The following is a 19,343-nucleotide window of genomic DNA, read 5'->3' as shown; positions in this document are numbered from 1 at the left end:
ACCTCCACAAATCTGTCACAAGTACACTGTGGGCTGTCACAATGAGGGTGCCTCTGCTTCAACCAACACAACTCCTGCCTGCCAGAGGGACAGTTTCAGCAACTGTTCATGCTGCTGCTTCTTGCTGGGAAATCCTTGTAAGGTCCAGCAGCCAAAATAATTTATTGTCCCAATGTCCTATATTTTATACACTTATATATATTGTTTTTGTGATTTTTATGCAACAATGCTGCATTCTGCTATGCCATAAGGTAAAGGTAAAGGTTTCCCTTGACGTAAAGTCCAGTCGTGTCCGACTCTAGGGGGCGGTGCTCATCTCCGTTTCTAAGCCTTAGAGCCAGCGTTGTCATAGACACTTCCGGGTCATGTGGCCAGCATGACTCACGGAACGCCGTTATCTTCCCGCCGAAGTGGTACCAATTAATCTACTCACATTTGCATGTTTTCGAACTGCTTGGTGTGCAGGAGCTGGGACGAGCAACGGGAGCTCACCCCGCCGCGCGGTTTCGAACCGCCGACCTTCCGATTGACAGCTCAGCGGTTTAACCCGCAGCGCCACCGCGTCCCACTCTGCTATGCCATACGAAATAAAAAAAAATAAAGTTTCAGCAAGTGAGCTGGGATTGCTTGCTTAGCCCTCTTCACTTTGCTCCTGATCTCCCTCTTAAAAATGCCCATTCTTCCTGATCTCAGTAATCAACTCACAGTCATTTGTTTGCTGCTGTCTGTAGATTAGTCACTATTTCAAAACAATGCCTAGCTAAAACACACAGTGGGACCTTTTTCTTTCTGAACTTCCTCTACTTTTTCTCTCACGTAAATGGAAAGATCATTGTCTATTCTTCTGACCTTTTTCAGAGATGGAAAACGAGTGAAGAAAAAGAACCAAAGTGATTGTCAGGCCTTTCTTTCTACTATGACTTGTGTCTGTGCCTCACTACTTCTACTAACTGACAAAATATAGATTCAAGTTTTAATTATCTCTTCCTGCAATCTTTGGCTGTTTCTAGTAGAACTTAATTTACTGATCTCAACTCAGATCTGTGTTTCTTCTTTAGCTGGGGCTGTTTGTTCCATTAGTTTAACTTTTGCTAACCTGATCCTTCCCAGATAAAATGGGAAATAAGTTATTGATCAATTTATTATTCTGTCCCAGGGGGAAGGTAAAAAAAGGCAAAATGACAACTACACAATCCCCCTTTTTATGCATTGTGATGCAGTTTAAAAAAGGGGCAGGCTTCAATTATGCAATTGCTGCTGCCATATTAACTTTTTTTTTACCCTACCTGTAGATACTCCTGGTTCTGTTGTCCCTCTTCATTCACTTTGCCATGCATTACTATCCCAAGTGCTTGAATTAAAAAGTGATTGAGCGATAGAAAAAAAATCAAAATAGCACAAATTACTTTCTGCTGTCATGTCCCTGCTGCTTAGCATAGTATCACCTGCTGTCCAAATAGGATTTTTTTCTGAAAAGTTATATTGCTGTTCATGGAACATGAGAAAGTTATAAAAATGTCTCTTTGAGATTAAAAAAAGCAGATGGATTATCATAAAAAGTGACGGTGAAAAAAACAACCTGAAAGAATCGTACACTTCTCCCATTTTTTTTTAATCTTCCTGAGATTTTGCTCAGGCAACAACACAAGCTGCACCACCATAGATCACTAACACATCTTTGCCTGTAAACTAAACTAATTTTCTATCTGGTATAACTTGGTTTTCCCTAACAAATTGTCTGCAGTTCAGTTTATTCAATTTCTTAAATTCTGTTCTGACAATCTTAGAAAAGGGTAGTAAAGGTAAAGGTAAAGGTTTCCCTTGACGTAAAGTCCAGTCGTGTCCGACTCTAGGGGGCGGTGCTCATCTCCGTTTCAAAGCCTTGGAGCCGGCGTTGTCCCTAGGGACACTTCCGGGTCATGTGGCCAGCATGACTCACGGAACGCCGTTAGAAAAGGGTATCAGGGCACAAAATTACCAATAAAAGAGTGGGAGGCATTCCAAAGTAATAAACGTTACAGGTAGTTCTCATTTAGCGATTGCTTCATTTAGCGACCATTTGCAGTTACAACAGTGATGAAAAAATAACTTTGTGACCAATCCTCACATTTATGACCTTTGCAGGTCTGTAAAGGAAAGCTGAAAGGAAAGCTGAAGTAAGATTATAAGCACAGGATTGGTTTCATTTAGTGAGCACTTAACTTGATGAGTAAGTTGCCATTTTGTGGTCACTAAATGAGAACTACCTGTTATCAATTTAAGGCGAAAGTTCAAAGAATCAAGAATTCTTGACAAATAGTTCACTTCTCAAGACACCAGAAATCGTAACTTTGTAGTCTCACAACACAGATGACTATTTGCACACATTTACACACTTCTCAATTCCAACTGATCCACATGCTTTCCAATAGTATTCATAAGCTACGTATTTGCCACTAATACTTTCCTGCTTTTGTTGTTAAATAAAATTACCTGAGGAATTCTTTGGGAGGACATGACTGCTTGGTTATAAAAAATCCTACCAAAGTGATCTCGATCAGGAAACACTTCTGCCTGGCGAGGCAAGTTGGCACCTCCGGAATCAACTAAATTCAAATAAAAATTGAGCATTAATAATCGGAATATTAGTTAAGCCTTATTTAAAAGTATTGCTCCCTTTGAGGACGGCAGAGAGTCCTTAGAGGAAGCAATAACACAGATAGGTCTGGAGAAGGAAATTAGAAAGCAGATTATTTCTCTACGCAAAATTCATAATGTGCCACTGTCATTGCTACAATGCAAACTGGAGCTGTCACATGGCAGTTACTTGGATGAAGGGACCTCCTCACCTCCAATCCAGAATCCTTTATCTAAGCCACCTCCAACCAAATCCTACAAAGGAAAGACAAAGAGAGAAGATCCCAAGGCCTGAGAAGGAAAAGCTAGGTAGTTTTAATGTGATCATGGATTGCTTAAGGCCATTCCTTTGATCTCCTCATTAAATGTGACTGCCATTTTCTGCTGAACAATGAAACAAAACACTGAAACACAGTTAATAGATACTATTACAGTGGAGATATTTCATGCCTCTTGTCCACTGTAATGTGTCCCACTGTTCCACAACCTATAATACAGTATATACTAAATCCAACTTCTGCATCTTTATTCTTTGTTGTTTATTCGTTTAGTCGCTTCCAACTCTTCGTGACTTCATGGACCAGCCCACACCAGAGCTTCTTGTCGGTCGTCAACACCCCCAGCTCCCCCAGGGACAAGTCCATCACATCTAGAATATCATCCATCCATCTTGCCCTTGGTCAGCCCCTCTTCCTTTTGCCTTCCACTCTCCCTAGCATCAGCATCTTCTCCAGGGTGTCCTGTCTTCTCATGATGTGGCCAAAGTATTTCAGTTTTGCCTTTAATATCATTCCCTCAAGTGAGCAGTCTGGCTTTATTTCCTGCAGTATGGACTGGTTTGATCTTCTTGAAGTCTGAGGCACACTCAGAATTTTCCTCCAACACCACAATTCAAAAGCATCAATCTTCCTTCTCTCAGCCTTCCTTATGGTCCAGCTCTCACAGCCATATGTTACTACGGAGAACACCATTGCTTTAACTATGCGGACCTTGGTTGTCAGTGTGATGTCTCTGCTCTTTACTATTTTATCGAGATTGGTCATTGCTCTTCTCGCAAGGATTAAGCGTCTTCTGATTTCCTGACTGCAGTCAGCATCTGCAGTAATCTTCGCACCTAGAAATACAAAGTCTTTCACTGCTTCTACATTTTCTCCATCTATTTGCCAGTTATCAATCAAGCTGGTTGCCATAATCTTGGTTTTTTTGAGGTTTAGCTGCAAGCCAGCTTTTGCACTTTCTTCTTTCACCTTCATCATAAGGCTCCTCAGTTCCTCTTCGCTTTCAGCCATCAAAATGGTATCATCTGCATATCTGAGATTGTTAATGTTTCCTCCAGCTATTTTAACTCCAGCCTTGGATTCCTCAAGCCTAGCATGTCGCATGATGTGTTCTGCGTACAAGTTGAATAGGTAAGGTGAGAGTATACAGCCCTGCCGTACTCCTTTCCCAAGCTTAAACCAGTCCGTTGTTCCGTGGTCTGTTCTTACTGTTGCTACTTTCGTTACACAGATTCTTCAGGAGGCAGACAAGATGACTTGGTATCCCCATACCACTAAGAACTTGTCACAATTTGTTATGGTCCACACTGTCAAAGGCTTTAGAATAGTCAATAAAACAGAAATAGATGTTTTTCTGAAATTCCCTGGCTTTTTCCATTATCCAGCGGGTATTGGCAATTTGGTCCCTAGTTCCTCTGCCTTTTCTAAACCCAGCTTGTACATCTGGCAATTCTCGCTCCATGAATTGCTGAAGTCTACCTTGCAGGATCTTGAGCATCACCTTACTGGCATGTGAAATTAGTGCCACTGTTCGATAGTTTGAACGTTCTTTAGTGTTTCCCTTTTTTGGTATGGGGATATAAGTTGATTTTTTCCAATCTGATGGCCATTCTTGTGTTTTCCAAATTTGCTGGCATATAGCATGCATTACCTTGACAGCATCATCTTGCAAGATTTTGAACAGTTCAGCTGGGATGCCGGTGTCTCCTGCTGCCTTGTTATTAGCAATGCTTCTTAAGGCCCATTCAACCTCACTCTTCAGGATGTCTGGCTCTAGCTCACTGACCACACCGTCAAAGCTATCCCCGATATTGTTATCCTTCCTATACAGCTCTTCTGTATATTCTTGCCACCTTTTCTTGATCTCTTCTTCTTCTCTTAGGTCATTGCCATCTTTGTTTTTGATCGTACCCATTTTTGCCTGGAATTTACCTCCGATGTTTCTAATTTTCTGGAAGAGGTCTCTTGTCCTTCCTCTTCTATTGTCTTCTTCCACTTCCACACATTGCTTGTATAAAAATAATTCCGTATCTCTTCTGGCTAACCTCTGGAATTTTGCATTTAATTGGGCATATCTCCCCCTATCACTGTTGCCTTTTGCTTTCCTTCTTTCTTGGGCTACTTCTAGTGTCTCAGCAGACAGCCATTTTGCCCTCTTGGTTTTCTCTTTCTTTGGGATGTATTTTGTTGTCGCCTCCTGAACAATGTTGCAAACTTATGTCCATAGTTCTTCCGGGACCCTATCTACTAAGTCCAGTCCCTTAAATCGATTCTTCACCTCCACTGCATATTCCTTGGGAGTATTAGTGAGCTCATATCTAGCTGATCTGTGGGTCTTCCCTAATCTCTTTAGTCTGATCCTAAATTGTGCAAGAAGAAGTTCGTGATCGGAACTACAGTCAGCTCCAGGTCTTGTTTTTACTGACTGTATAGACGTCTGCCACCTTTGGCTGCAAAGGATGTAGTCAATGTGATTTTGGTGTTGTCCATCTGGGGAAGTCCATGTATAAAGCCGTCTCTTAGGTTGTTGGAAGAGAGTGTTTGTTATGCAGAGTGAGTTGTCTTGGCAAAATTCTATCAGCCTATGTCCTGCTTCGTTTTGTTCTCCCAGGCCATGCTTACCTGTAATTCCAGGTGTCATTTGACTGCCCACCTTAGCATTCCAGTCTCCCGTGATGAAAATAACATCTCTTTTAGGCGTGTTGTCCAGTAGGTGCTGCAGATCCTCAGAACTGCTCTACTTCAGCTTCTTCAGCATCTGTGGTTGGGGTGTATATTTGGATCACTGTGATGTTAGATGGCTTGCCCTGAATTCGAATTGAGATCATTCTATTGTTTTTTGGATTGTATCCAAGCACTGCTTTAGCCACTTTACTATTAATTACGAAGGCTACTCCATTTCTTCTGTGGTCCTCTTGTCCACAGTAGTAGATCTGGTGGTCATTTGATGTGAAGTGGCCCATTCCAGTCCATTTCAGTTCACTGACGCCCAAAATGTCTATCTTTAATCTTGACATCTCACCAATAACCACATCCAATTTGCCCTGGCTCGTAGATCTTACATTCCAGGTTCCAATGGTGTGTTGATGTCATGAGTGAGGATGGCGAGCAGGGGGCTCCCATCCAGGCTGTAAAGCGCATGCGTAGTACTGAGGAATTAGGTGGCCATTCAAAGAGACACAGATCGGGCCCGCCTTAGTCTTTGGGGTTTATATGTCTGGGTTTTCCCATGCTTCTTCAGTTTGTTAGGATTCTCTGTTATGTAGCAGTAATAAAACACTAGAGACCTATTCCTTGTCTCAGCATGGTTCCTGGCTGTTAGGACAGTTGATCCTTAGAACATCGGATTCACCGTTCACCACCAGCACCGTCGGCCGCTAGCCGTCCTTTCGGCTTTGAGCTAGCTGCGTCATCACGTCTGGGGCTAGTTGAACTCATCCTCTGTTCCTCCCCAGTAGCATTTTGGCCATCTTCCAACCTGGGGGTCTCATCTTCCGATAGTATACCGACATATCTCTGGTTGTACCGACCCATTTAGTTTTCATGGCAAGAATACTGGGGTGGGTTGCCATTACCTTCCCCAGGGATCTCTGTCATGACCTTCCCATCTTGAGTGGCCCTTCACGGTTTAGCTCATGGCATCATTGAGGTGCTCAAGCTCCAGCACCACGACAAGGTAACAATCCTTTGCTGAAGATCTTTATTCTACCCTTGTTATATTTTGGAAGTTTATTTATTTTATTTATTTATGAATCAAATTTATCACCGCCCATCTCCCAAAAGGGACTCTGGGCGGTGTACAATAAAAGATAGATAAAAATATAAAACTATAAAGCCCTATAATACAGATAGAGTAAATATAATAAACAATGACAAATCTCGATAAAATAGTTAAGAGCAGAGACATCACACTGACAACAAAGGTCCGCATAGTTCAAGCAATGGTATTCCCCGTAGTAACATATGGCTGCGAGAGCTGGACCATAAGGAAGGCTGAGAGAAGGAAGATCGATGCTTTTGAACTGTGGTGTTGGAGGAAAATTCTGAGAGTGCCTTGGACTGCAAGAAGATCAAACCAGTCCATCCTCCAGGAAATAAAGCCAGACTGCTCACTTGAGGGAATGATATTAAAGGCCAAACTGAAATACTTTGGCCACATAATGAGAAGACAGGACACCCTGGAGAAGATGCTGATGCTAGGGAGAGTGGAAGGCAAAAGGAAGAGGGGCCGACCAAGGGCAAGGTGGATGGATGATATTCTAGAGGTGACGGAATCGTCCCTGAGGGAGCTGGGGGTGTTGACGACCGACAGGAAGCTCTGGCGTGGGCTGGTCCATGAAGTCACGAAGAGTCGGAAGCGACTAAACGAATAAACAACAACAACAACACAAATATAATAAAAACCTCGATGGTTAAAAGTTCTTTATGATTTGCAGGCAGAACTGGGTCCTTCTAAGAAACTAACCATCCCCAAAAATGGCTACTCTCCCTCCCGCCCCAGGCATAATTACAGAACCAGGTCTTTAGCTGTTTCCTAAAGTCCAGGAGGGAGGGAGCTAATCTCACTTCCGGGGGAAGGATATTCCAAAGGGCAGGTGCTATTGCAGAGAAGGCCCGGCTCCTGGACCTCGCCAGATGGAATTCTCTTGCAGAGGGGGCCGTAGCATGCCCTCTCTACATGACCGGGTGGGACGGGCTGATGTGATGGGGAGGAGACGGTCCCTTAGGTAACCTGGACCCATGCCATGCAGGGCTTTAAAGGTGATAACCAACACCTTGAATTGGACCCCGAAGCATACTGGCAACCAATGCAGCTCGCAGAGCAAAGGAGTGATGTGTGCTGATCTTGGAAAATCCAAGATTGCCTGCACAGCTGCATTTTGCACCAGCTGTAGCTTCCGGATACTCTTCAATGGTAGCCCCATGTATAGCGCATTGCAGTAGTCTATATGGGAGATAACCAGGGCATGAGTGACCATTCGAAGGGACTCTCACTCCAGGAAGGGGCGTAACTGGCGCACAACATGAAGTTGCACAAAGGCCCTCCTAGCCACGGCTGCCACCTGCTCTTCGAGCAGGAGCCGTGAGGCCAGGAGGACCCCCAAGTTACGCACCGGGTCTGTCTGGGGCAGTGCAACCCCATCCAGAATTAAAGATGACAATTTCCCAGAAATCGAGGAGCCATTAATCCACAGCCACTCCGTTAAGATACACATACATATTTTAGGCATTATGCCAAACAGTGATAGACAGTAAGCGTTGTTTAGAACTCAATGACACTGTTTAAACTTTCAAACCAGAAATGCTGATTCTAACTCAGCTCCAGGCAATGTGGTCAATGTTTAGGTGTGCTTATCCAACAATCTATGTTCTATGTACACTCTATAATTTATAGTTACTATTCTGTCTTTTTTTAGAAGACTGGGCACTTGGCTTTAAAAATCGATTCCCACCACCCATAGTCTATCAGCCTCTTGGAGGACAAAGTGAAGCTGTAATTATGGTTTGCCATTATATGTAAATTGACAGACCATTCAGACATTACAACAAACCACAATTCTTGCAAATCCAGTTTTTCAAACTCAGTTCAAACCAATTTCCTGTACTGGTTTCCACTTAATTATAAATCATGTTTTTGCCAACTCAAAGATAAGATAATGTGTATTACATTCTGCCACAGAATTAAAAAGCATTGTAGCTTTACAGCCAAACTGCTAGATAGGTTACAGTAGACATTGTGTGTCATAACAGTAGCCTCTTACAAAATAAAACCTACCTGAAATCTTAGCACTTACCTAAGTATACACAAGGGAGATGATTTTGCATTGCAATTTCTTGAGCACGCAAATGCTTCTTTACAGTAATTGGGTAATAGGTTCCACCTTTGACAGTTGCATCATTGGCAATAATCAAACACTCCACTCTGAAATTCAGTTTTTAGTAGTTGAGAATATACAATATTAATTTTATGATCATTAAAATTAATGAAACTTTCATTGAAATGAGCTTACATTAGCAATTCCAAGTTTATTTAGTAAAAGATTCCATTATACTTATTACTACTGTTAAACTGTTAAATTATACCATATTACTATTGTTAAACAGGTCTTCACCATGCTGCTTTCTACATCTATTATAGCAAGCAGAGGACTCCACTTTTCTTAGAAGAATCTTTAAGAATCATCCATATTATACTACTGTAACATTCAAATGTGAAAGACATCAGTCACTGCCTTAAAAGGTTCTACTATAGCCCATATGAAGAAAGTGAGAAGCATATCTGGTCAGACAGCAACTCACAATTCCAGACATAGCCACAAGACTAAGAATATTGTAAAGCTAAAACACTGAATGACAACTATCCCTACTCTTCCAAAGGCTACAAGTCCCACCGTGAATCATTTCAATTAATTAAATCATTTTTTTAACACTATGCTTGTTCTAATAGCAACAAAATTCTTTGTCACCATTTCATGTAGACCCAATACAGCCAAGACAGAGGTTTTGGGACATTTTTGCTGTTACTGGACTACTATTCCAAGCATCCTTCACCATTGGTCATGCTGGCTGAGCTATTAGGACTTGTAGTTTAAGAAAAATATCAGACAGGACACCGACTGTCATCTGTACACTAAATTACAACTTCTTCAGATATATTAATAAAAGAGCCTTTTTTGAGTCATTCTTTCTTGTTTGATATGGAGCAATGGTTTAATGTAGGGATGAAGATTTTTGGCCTTCCAGATGTCTTGCTGAACTACAATTTTTAAGAGCCACAGGCAGCATGGACAAGGAGGGACTGAACTGCCTAATCATGAAACTCAAATAAAGGCTTGATTATTTGTCAACAGTGCAAATTATTTGCTCAGTAGAACTGCCAATGTACAAAAGCTGATACAATATTTTTGCATATCAATTACTCAAACTAGAAAGCAAGGCAAATTAAAATACCATAGTAAAAAGCAGAAATGAAACCAACAAACACCCCAAGCAATATAGCAGTAGCAGCTCTCACCCTGACACTCGCCCAATGCCTGTAATGATGCCTCCTGCTGGCACTTCTTCATTGCCATACAGCTGATAACCTGCAAACTGGGAGAATTCCAGGAATGGAGATCTAAGAAGAGAGAAATATTTTGAAAGTTAGTCATATGAAGCATCCTCACCTGATTAATATTAGCAGGTATAGACTGTTTAAGCTTGCAGTATAATAGCCTAACTCCAAAAGAACATTGACTTATTTTGGAATTCTAGCCCACCTTTCCATTCTGACCGGGGAATGCTCACAGTGACTACTGGGCACATTACTACTAACAGTAAATGATAATTTTTTGTCCTGTTTGGACTAAAAGGAGACAGCCTGGAAGGTTTTTAGAAGAAATCCTTTATTTACAATTAAAACTATTTACATTGAAATAAAGTCTGTCAATTAGACAAATGCAGTTCAATCAACCCAACCAGGCAGTGGAGAAGAACAAGGTAAGGCTGCAAGACAAGGATTGGCTAAATATTGCGTTAAAGCCACGAGGCAATATGTGGAGGAAGTTTGTGGCAATACAGCAAGGCAGAACTTGGCTAATCCTCGCAATGAAGCAGCAAGGCAAGGTGTAGCTACAGCACGTGGCAAGAAGGAAGCATGAGACTCAGCAGAAGCTGGTGACAAGATGATAGAGCAGGACTTGGCTGAAGTACAGCACAAGATGACAAGACGAGGCTCGACTGAAAGACACGTCAGGGGGGCAAGGCAAGACTTGGATATGGAGGCAAGGCAAGACTCAACTGGAATGGCAAGAGAAGGCTTGGCTGGAGTGACAAGATTAGACTTGGCTGAAACGGCAAGGCAAGGCTGAGTCGAAACGGCAAGGCAAGGCTTGGCTGGAACGACACAACTGGACTCGGCTGGAATAGTAAGGCAAGGCTTGTCAGAAATAGTGAGGTAGGGCGCAGCTTGAAGGCACGGCAAGGCGGCAAGACAAGACTCGACTGAATCTCAAGGTGAAGGGATGGAGCAAGGCAATGAATGCAGTTCCAAATTGGTGAAAAGCACTGGCTCTGATTCCGTGACAGCTACAGAGCAGGCTCCTGAAGACAGTTCTGGTTCGACTTCTACTGAAGAAGCTGTTAGCTCAGTGGAACAGTTGTCTCCAGCGGCTGGTTCTGTCATGAGTAAGGATGGCAAGCAGGGGGCTCCCATCCAGACTGTCAAGCGCATGCGTAGCACTGAGGAATTGTTCAGCCATTCAAAGAGACACAGATCGGGACCGCCTTAACCCTTGGGGGTTATATGTCTGGGTTTTTCCCACGCTTCTTCAGTTTGTTAGGATTCCTGTTAAGTACTAGCAATAAATATTAGAAACCAGTTCATTGTCTCAGTGTGTTTCCTGGTTGTTAGGACAGGTTCCTTGCACTGGCGCCTTTTTATCCTGTTCCCTTCATGCCTTTTCTCCCCGGAGACCAATTGGGCTTCTTTCTGCTTGGCGCACTTTTCAGCTCGCCTCTCCTTTGCACTGATTGGCGGCTTTGTACCTGCTCCTGGTTCTGGACCAATCAGCTGCTCAGGATTCTCCCGCTCTGCTGAGTAATCCCCAGTTTTGGTTTCCTCTTTTCTCTCTCTATAGGTTTCGATTCCCTTCACCTGTTTAACATAAGTTTCGATTTCCCCTTGCTCAGAGTCAGAGTCAGACTCAACCCTTACATTTTTAACTGATTCCAAAACTATAAGCATCTTAGGTAATTTGATATCCTTTAATGTTAAAACAGAAAAACTGGAAATTTATGCATCTTATCTTAACACAGTAATAATGAAACAGCAAATACCTACCCAGGATCTAGAAGTCTGTCAATTCTCTCTCTAGGTAACAATTTTCCTCTTGATGTGTGCAGGTTCCGTGACTTATCTCCACCACCTGTTGTTCAAGATCTTTGATTGTTTAAATGCTTGCACATATATATAAACATTTACCATTAACAAGTAGACATTCACAAGTAATATACATAATTGTTATATTGTTCTCTATTTAATTAATGCTATAATTTCACCTCTTGTAATACCAATCCCACCTTTCCTGTGCTTGTGCAAATGCAATCAAAACCACTCCTCTCACATAGGAAGAGTTTATTGGCAAAACACAGCAAGGAACCTCAAGTATGTCAGCGTCAACTGAATAGCATTAAATTGTGAGACTCAAGGGGTAGAAAGAAATTCCGGTGAAGAAGTTGGAGAGAAAAAGGATTAGGGAAGTACCTAAACATACATGGATACACAAAGACATCTTCTGTAGCAGCCCTAGCACAGGCACATTATAAATTATACTATTATTACTTTAAGATAGCTTTCCTATGGTACTCTAAAGATGTGTTGCACTGCTGACTGGGAAATATGGGAGTTGTAATTCAATATATCCAAGAGACAACAAGCTGGGAAAGACTGTCTTAAACACTATTAGATTTGAGAAAACAACCAACCAGACTCTAGTATGAGATGCTCTAATAAGAAAAAAAAATGCATTCATACATACCTAATCTAATTTTTTCAGATTGTCTTTTCAGCTCTGTTACTAAAGCTTTCATTCGCTCATAATTTTCCTGTTGAGGAATAATCAAAAGCATTGAAATGTGCACACTTTCCAATATAAGTTAGTTAGAAAAATGTTAATTAAAGACATAATCTTTCCTCCCGTCCTTTTTAGATTATTTAACTTTTATAAACCACATTTTCAAAATCTATTCCTCAGACATAATTGTTAAATAATTAGAATTGGATTTAAAATAGCAGTTCCATTTTTTTTTCCTTTTTATACATTTTCCTAGGCTGGGAATCCTAATTTACTTCCAGCGTTGAAGCCTCCAGGAAACCTCAGTGTCCAGAAGCGCAGATGCAAGCCTATTAATTAACAATTGTAATGTGTGTTACAAATCTATTGTGTTTGTTAAGACCTTCAGAAATAACCTGAAACTTTTTGATGTATGTGAGTTCAGCAATCTCTTGCTCAACTGTGCTGGCGAAGTTTATTTTTTCCAGGATGGCTACTTTGAGATCTGTAATGGAGTATCCTGGAAGGATGAAATGCTCAGATGTTATTTGTTTTGAGTCCTGATGTCAAACTTATGTCCATTAATTCTTCTGCACAAAGTTTGGCCTGTTTGTCTTACACAGAATCCAGAGGGGCATTGCTGGCATATGTGACATATATCACATAGAGGAAGAGCTTCTAATCTTGTGTAAGAAGTTGTTGGGACCAGTGATTGTGTTGCCGATATAGAGGCAAAGTAGACTTCTAGGTTGTTGCAGGGTCTGGTTCCCATGTTAGCATCACTGTTTGGTTGTTTCTTGTTCCTTGTGAGAATCTATGTGATTGCTCTGTCTTCCGCCTTCTCTTCCTTCCTCCTTTCCAGTTCATCCCAGTTTACATCCTACATTGGGTTTTCAAACTATGTTCTGCAGAACCATAGGTTTCTATCAGAATTTAATGGGGTTCCATGAGAGACTAAGAACAAAAAAAAAAAAGTTCATTCAAATGCAGCCAATTTTCTATCACTAGAGTTTTGCCCCTTGATCAGGGTTCCAGGAATTTTTTTAACAGTTTTTATTGAAATATTTAAAAATAATAAAAGATAATACAAACCGAATTCAGAAGAGAGAGAGAAAATTAAAAGAAAAAGGAAGAAAGAGAGAAAGAAAAAGGGATTAAAGAAAAAAGAAAAACAATTAAAGAAGCAACTTCCAATCTTCAACACAACCGTACAGGCAAACTTAATATTTCTTCCCCCCTTATAAGGCTACATGAATATTTCTCTTCTTCTCATAGCCCATCCCCTATCCATTCGCAAATCCATAAATCATTAACATTTCAGTCCAGTTGTCAACAAAAAGTCCGTAAAGAGGTTCCAGAACTTTATCAAATTATATCTTGCTTTAACCCTGGTCAAACAAATCGGCTTTAAATTTCTTGCTTTTGCTTCTAACAATCTTAGTCTTTAATCCATTCAAATGCTGTTGTAGGTTTTGATCTTCCTTCTTTTCTCCCAGCTCTGAAGTTGCTTCAAGGCTTTAGCAACTCTCTTGTAAATCCATCAAGAAGTTGTTATCCAGATCATTATCTTGGCTTGTCATTTGTATTTCTACTTTAACTGCCATCTCTATCTTATAATCCATAATTTCAAAGAAACAAAAAAAATGAACTTACGATTTATGGTTTTGATGATTAGACAGGGTACATTATAGAAAGAAGAGAGACATCTTTTAATTTTAGAGAAAGAGATTTATAAATTTATAATCGTACTTACAAATGCCATAAAGAGAATTGGAATCTTTGTATCTTTTTTCTTTCTTTTCTATTTTTCTTTTACTATTTTTCCTTTCTTGCACTTTTAGCTTTCTCTTTGATTTCTTTTTCTTTTTTCTTTTATATTAGTTTGTATTAGTTTTTATCTTCCTTTTTAAAAACTTTAATAAAATTATTATAAGAGAGAGCACTGTAAAAATAAAAGCTCTTTCTTAACTGCTTTCTCCATTTCCTAAGTCCTCCTTCAATTGCCTTATCTCTGGCCCAAAACTCCCCATATGTTGTAGCCATTCCTCACAGGAAAGTCTTCGTTAGTCATTTCCACACTTTTCATAATACCAAGTCAGGCTAATATGCTGTTACGTATCAACAATAATGACACTGCAGAAATTTAATGCAATATTCCGAAGAAATAACTTACATCTTACATTTAATCTGAAGCTTAATCATCAAACATTCTTACAAACAGAGAAATAAAGAGAATAATATAGGTAAGACAAGTGACACTTCAAGTATGATAGGCTAAATGAAAGAACACCTGCACAATTCAGGGATAAATTCTTAATTAAACGATCCTATTTTCTAAACACATTTTCACAATGGCTATGTAAGAGATTATGGGCCTCTGGGTTTTACCACCTTCCCTGAGATAAATCTCAGGAAGACACATGGTTCTTCTTTACACAATCATCCCAAAATGTTGAAAGCAAGTATTTTTTGAATATCTTAGAAGAAAACTATAATGTATTAAATCATATTTGGTTGATAGGTGGATAGAATATTTTATCTCTGACTTAGCCTCTAGCAGTGCAAACAACACACTGCTATATCCATATGTATATAAATAAAACTTTTGTTCATGAGTAAACCAAAATCAGGATCAGGAAAGAAATATTGTATGCAATAACATATTGAATAATGAGTTTGAGGCTATATTTTGCACAGCCAAATAAAAATCATAACTTTATCCTAGCATATTAAAAAAATCACAGGCTATTGTCAGGCTTATGTATTGTAATCAGGATCCAAAGGGCTACTCATATTCAAGTCCTTGAACAAGTAAAAACAGATTTGAGTATTTGGGTTTTTTTTAGCATTTTAAAAAATCCCAACAATCTCAAAAGTAGCTTTACATACATACATCCAGTTTTTGACTCCTGGTGACTTACTGGACAAGTCCCTGCAGTTTTCTTGGTAAGGTATTTCAGAGTGGTTTGACATTGCCTCCTTCCTAGGGCTGACAGAGAGGGACTGGTCCAAAGTCACCCAGTTGGTTTTGTACTAAGGTGGGACTAGAACTCACAGTCTCCCGGTTTCTAGCCAGATGCCTTAACCACTACACCAAATTGGCTCTCAGCATTCTATATACAGTAGAGTTAAAGATGTCTGTTTGGAAGAAACACAAGTGCAGAGATACAAAACTTATTTGATAGAAGACTGTACAAGCAAACTTCAGTTGCACAAATTCTGGCCCTTCCTTCATGTGTCCAACTCCCTACTTTACATCTGAATCAGCAAAGCACGATAGGTTACTACATTCAACTTGGCAAATTACAAACCAGAACTGAAATCATAGTCTGAAAAGCAAACCAGCTTGCCAGTTTGGATGCAACAGTAAACAATGATCTACCCAAAACCAAACATTACTGAGAGAACTTGAATAATTAAATTCAAACTCATTTGTGCAATGGCCAAACATGATTGAACATTATATATAACTAGATCTTAAGATTTAATGAATCATATGAAATAACTGGATTCTTAAAACAAATGTATCTTAATGTTACATGGTCACAGCAAATAACTGCTTCTATTTCAGTCTGACAATTTTAGAGAAACTGAGTGTTAACAATTTAATTATTAATCACATAGAAAGAACATATGCTGGAAATCTGCTGCAAGTTCTGTGTATTCAATACTACGTCTTGGAATTTCAGAAATTAAATATACACTTACTGTCCCAACAAATCACATTCATATCTATTCTGTCTCAGAAGTTTATCTTTCACCCTCTCTTATTAAATTTGCAGAGAAGGACAAACAACGAAGGGCAAATAAGGCAAACATAATCTTTTTCCTGCACCTTCTTGAAGTCTGCACTGAGAATTTTCATGTTGGCACATTCTTCTAAGTGCTGTAAATTTGCAACATTTAACAAATGGGGCCACCTAACTTCCTGAATGATATACAGATGGAGTCATTTAGATTGGTTTAAACAAGGTCAGTACAGATTTGTTTAATAAGCATTGTTAGATACAGTAGGTCAACTTGATCCCTTTCAAAAATCTTCATAACCATTTTAAAGACTAAGAATCAGACCACACTTACAGTCAGATCCTACAGAATTTGCCAACTATTTTCACAAGAGGGCCCATTTCAGGAAGGATCGGAAGCTTTCCCATTCTCTAACACAGACTTCCAGACAATCCAATCGCCACAGCCACAAAGCCCTCTATGCACCTCTCCTGTCTTTAGCTTGACAACCATGTGCTCCCCAGAAGGCTAGGTATGGTCTTCAGCCATTAGGCTGCAGGTTCTACCATGGGGAACAAGGCACACAACCTTCAGCACATCCACTCACAAGTAGGACCCATTCAAAGAAATTCTAAAGATTAAAACATTTTGGATTGATCCCAAGACAGGGCAAACTAACCATGTAAAACATATATATCACACATCATTTATTTTTTCACAGAAGAGAAAATTCTGAAGTCTAAAGGAAAAAATGTTTTTTTTTCCTCAGTAGAAAAAAACTGGAGAGCCAGTCTGGTGTAGTGGTTAAGGCACTGGGCTAGAAACTGGAGACTGTGAGTTTTAGTCCTGCCTTAGGCACAAAGCCAGCTGGTGACCTTGGGCCAATCCCTCTCTCTCAGCCCTAAGGAGGAGGCAATGGTAAATCACTTCTGAAAAACCTTGCCAAGAAAACTGCAGGGACTTGTCCAGGCAGTCAAGAGGTGTCAAAAACTGACTTGAAGACTCCAAAACAAAACAAAATCCTGAGAAACCTGAATTAAAGCCTACTTTGTATAAGGTGCAAGATCCTTAATCTCTAATATAAACACTATATAGCAGAATTTGGGTTGGAACTGGGTTAATTTAGGCAGCACAGAACAGTTTGTTGAGTAGGTGGGACTCACAGCAAAGTATGTGCATTTAAGGCAACCCAGTGGCTGGAGGCCAAAAATCTACTTTGTTCTAGATAAAATGGATTGCTTGCTAAAGCCAAAACTGAATTATGAACCTATGTCCTTTTTTTTTTCAAAGCAAAAGCAGCATCACCATCATCTATTGTAGCAACAGTAGCCTAGAACTTCCTTTTTGGTTTTGTTTGATGCATTGATAGTTGCCTGCCTATGGCAATGCTGATGGAGAAAAAGAGACTGAAAAGAATCTTTTAAGCTAGGTTGAGGACTGGAGATATTTCTGGAGGCAATGCTGCCTTAAATGAGAAGAACAAAGTACTGAGAAATATAGCTGCTCCAGTCTTCCAAGGGACTTTCTTGTCAATGTTTTTTGGTGTTAACAGAAATCACAGAACGGAACGGAATTCAGGGGTAGTCAGGTCCAGCCTCCTGCCCAGGGCAGGGTGTGCTCCAGTATCCCTAACAACTGGCCTTCCATTCCAGTCCAAGAAAACGGCATGGTTGAGTTGACTAAGGAATGAGAGCAGAGGACAGATGCTTTAAGACTAGATCAGCAAGTCGGTGGTCCTTAAAATTGCCATTGCCTTCCAAAGGCTACCCGCTCTCTAAAAATTTGGCACGGGAAGATCTGCCCAACTTTGGTTCAGATTTCGCTTTACCGTTCTTCTGTGGGCTTATGTCTATTATGCAGCGGCCCAAAATGAAAGCAGAGCTCTTTCTTAGCCAAAAGAAAAAAAAAGGGCTCGAAGCCCACCCAAAGCCTGCAGTGGATAATCTCCAGCAACAACATGCTGGAAGTTTTCACCGCGCTCCTCTCCCTTGGCCTACCTGATAGACTGGGGAGGAGACGTCGGGCTGCGAACCCACAGTGGCCACCTTGTCCCCGTGATAAGCACGGCGGAGAACCGCGGCAGCCGCCCGCGAACAGCCAAAGTGCAAGCGCAGGCGGCATTTTAGGCCCGGTAACATTGCTGCCGGGGGCTCCGGGGGCGCCAAAGGCACGACTTCCCGGGGCTGGAACTAAGCACGCAGCCCCTCCCGCGCCAGAGCCAATGGAAGGCGGCGGCGAGACGCGGACAAGAGAACGGCTCCGCCTGTTTCCTCTTCCCACCTCAGACTTATTAAAGGGCCAGCCGAGGGAACCCTGGAAGGTCAGCTCCTTCCTCTTCACTCGGCGGGGCATTTTTTTTTAATAGTTAAGCAAAGGATACGCTGCTGGATGAGACTCACGACCTGCTCACGAACACTCACTGGCAGAAGGAAAAGAGCTATTTTGGCCACCGCATTTGGTTTTATGAAAATGTGCGCTGCCCCACTGGCCTATGCGCTGTGGTGAAAAGGAATGGGAAAGTAAATTACATTTTTGTTGATACCTTCTATCTAAACTAGGACTACTGTACCTGGGCTGTAAAATCTGGATGATCACTAAATGGCAGATTTTTTGATTTTTTTTTTTGTATTTCTTCAGCAGCTCTTTGCCACTAGTTTTAACCAAAATCAATGTTTCTCAACCGTGGCAACTTGAAGATGTGCGGACGTCAACTCCCAGAATTCCCCAGCCAGCATGAACTGTGAGCATAAACTGTACTGTTCTAGTTACAAAACTACTAGCACCTGATAACGAATTATTAATGAAAAGATACAGACGCAATAAAGTCTGGAGTTTCAGTAACAATGCAAACTTTATTTAGACAACCACAAGTCATTAGGAGAAAGGGCCTTCAAGTTGTGCTCTATACAGTTTTTGTGGGAATACTATGGAAGTGCTTGTGTCTTCTTTAAAATGTTTTCTCAAGAAGAAAAAAAAGATCCTGCAATAAGGACATTCAAAGGGTCTGTGAAGAATGTTACACTAAAAGCTAATGAAACTCTTAGCTTCTGTATCTAATAATGGCCTAGTAATTTTAATACAACACTGTTTTTATTTGATAAAGTATGGACCAAATGTAATCATGGTGGTCTTACCAGAAGATTGGTGAGGAGGAATTGAATAGTGGGATGTACCTCCTTCCTTAGGTCCG

The 19,343-nt window shown here is 40.7% G+C and overlaps 1 protein-coding gene across 2 annotated transcripts in view; it reads right to left on the bottom strand.

Moving 5' to 3' along the window:
• The window catches only part of MCCC2 (methylcrotonyl-CoA carboxylase subunit 2), a 44,641-nt gene extending 26,281 nt beyond the window's left edge, over nt 1-18,360 (bottom strand). The window contains exons 1-6 of one of the 2 annotated variants that reach the window (XM_063295495.1): nt 18,151-18,360; nt 12,413-12,479; nt 11,716-11,800; nt 9,910-10,011; nt 8,690-8,817; nt 2,473-2,585 (exon numbers count right to left, since the gene is read on the bottom strand). In XM_063295495.1, the coding sequence (XP_063151565.1) occupies nt 2,473-2,585; nt 8,690-8,817; nt 9,910-10,011; nt 11,716-11,800; nt 12,413-12,479; nt 18,151-18,291 (636 nt within the window). In that variant the 5' untranslated portion in view covers nt 18,292-18,360. Of the gene's footprint in view, nt 1-2,472; nt 2,586-8,689; nt 8,818-9,909; nt 10,012-11,715; nt 11,801-12,412; nt 12,480-15,316; nt 15,338-18,150 lie in introns of those variants that run through there. The other variant, XM_063295496.1, reaches the window with a different exon arrangement.
• Between the last annotated feature and the right edge of the window lie 983 nt (nt 18,361-19,343).

Source organism: Candoia aspera, chromosome 2, assembly GCF_035149785.1.
Source record: "Candoia aspera isolate rCanAsp1 chromosome 2, rCanAsp1.hap2, whole genome shotgun sequence".
NCBI lineage: Eukaryota > Metazoa > Chordata > Lepidosauria > Squamata > Boidae > Candoia > Candoia aspera.
The sequence above is the reverse complement of the archived record's forward strand: the minus strand, read 5'-3'. Positions and strand labels throughout refer to the sequence as shown.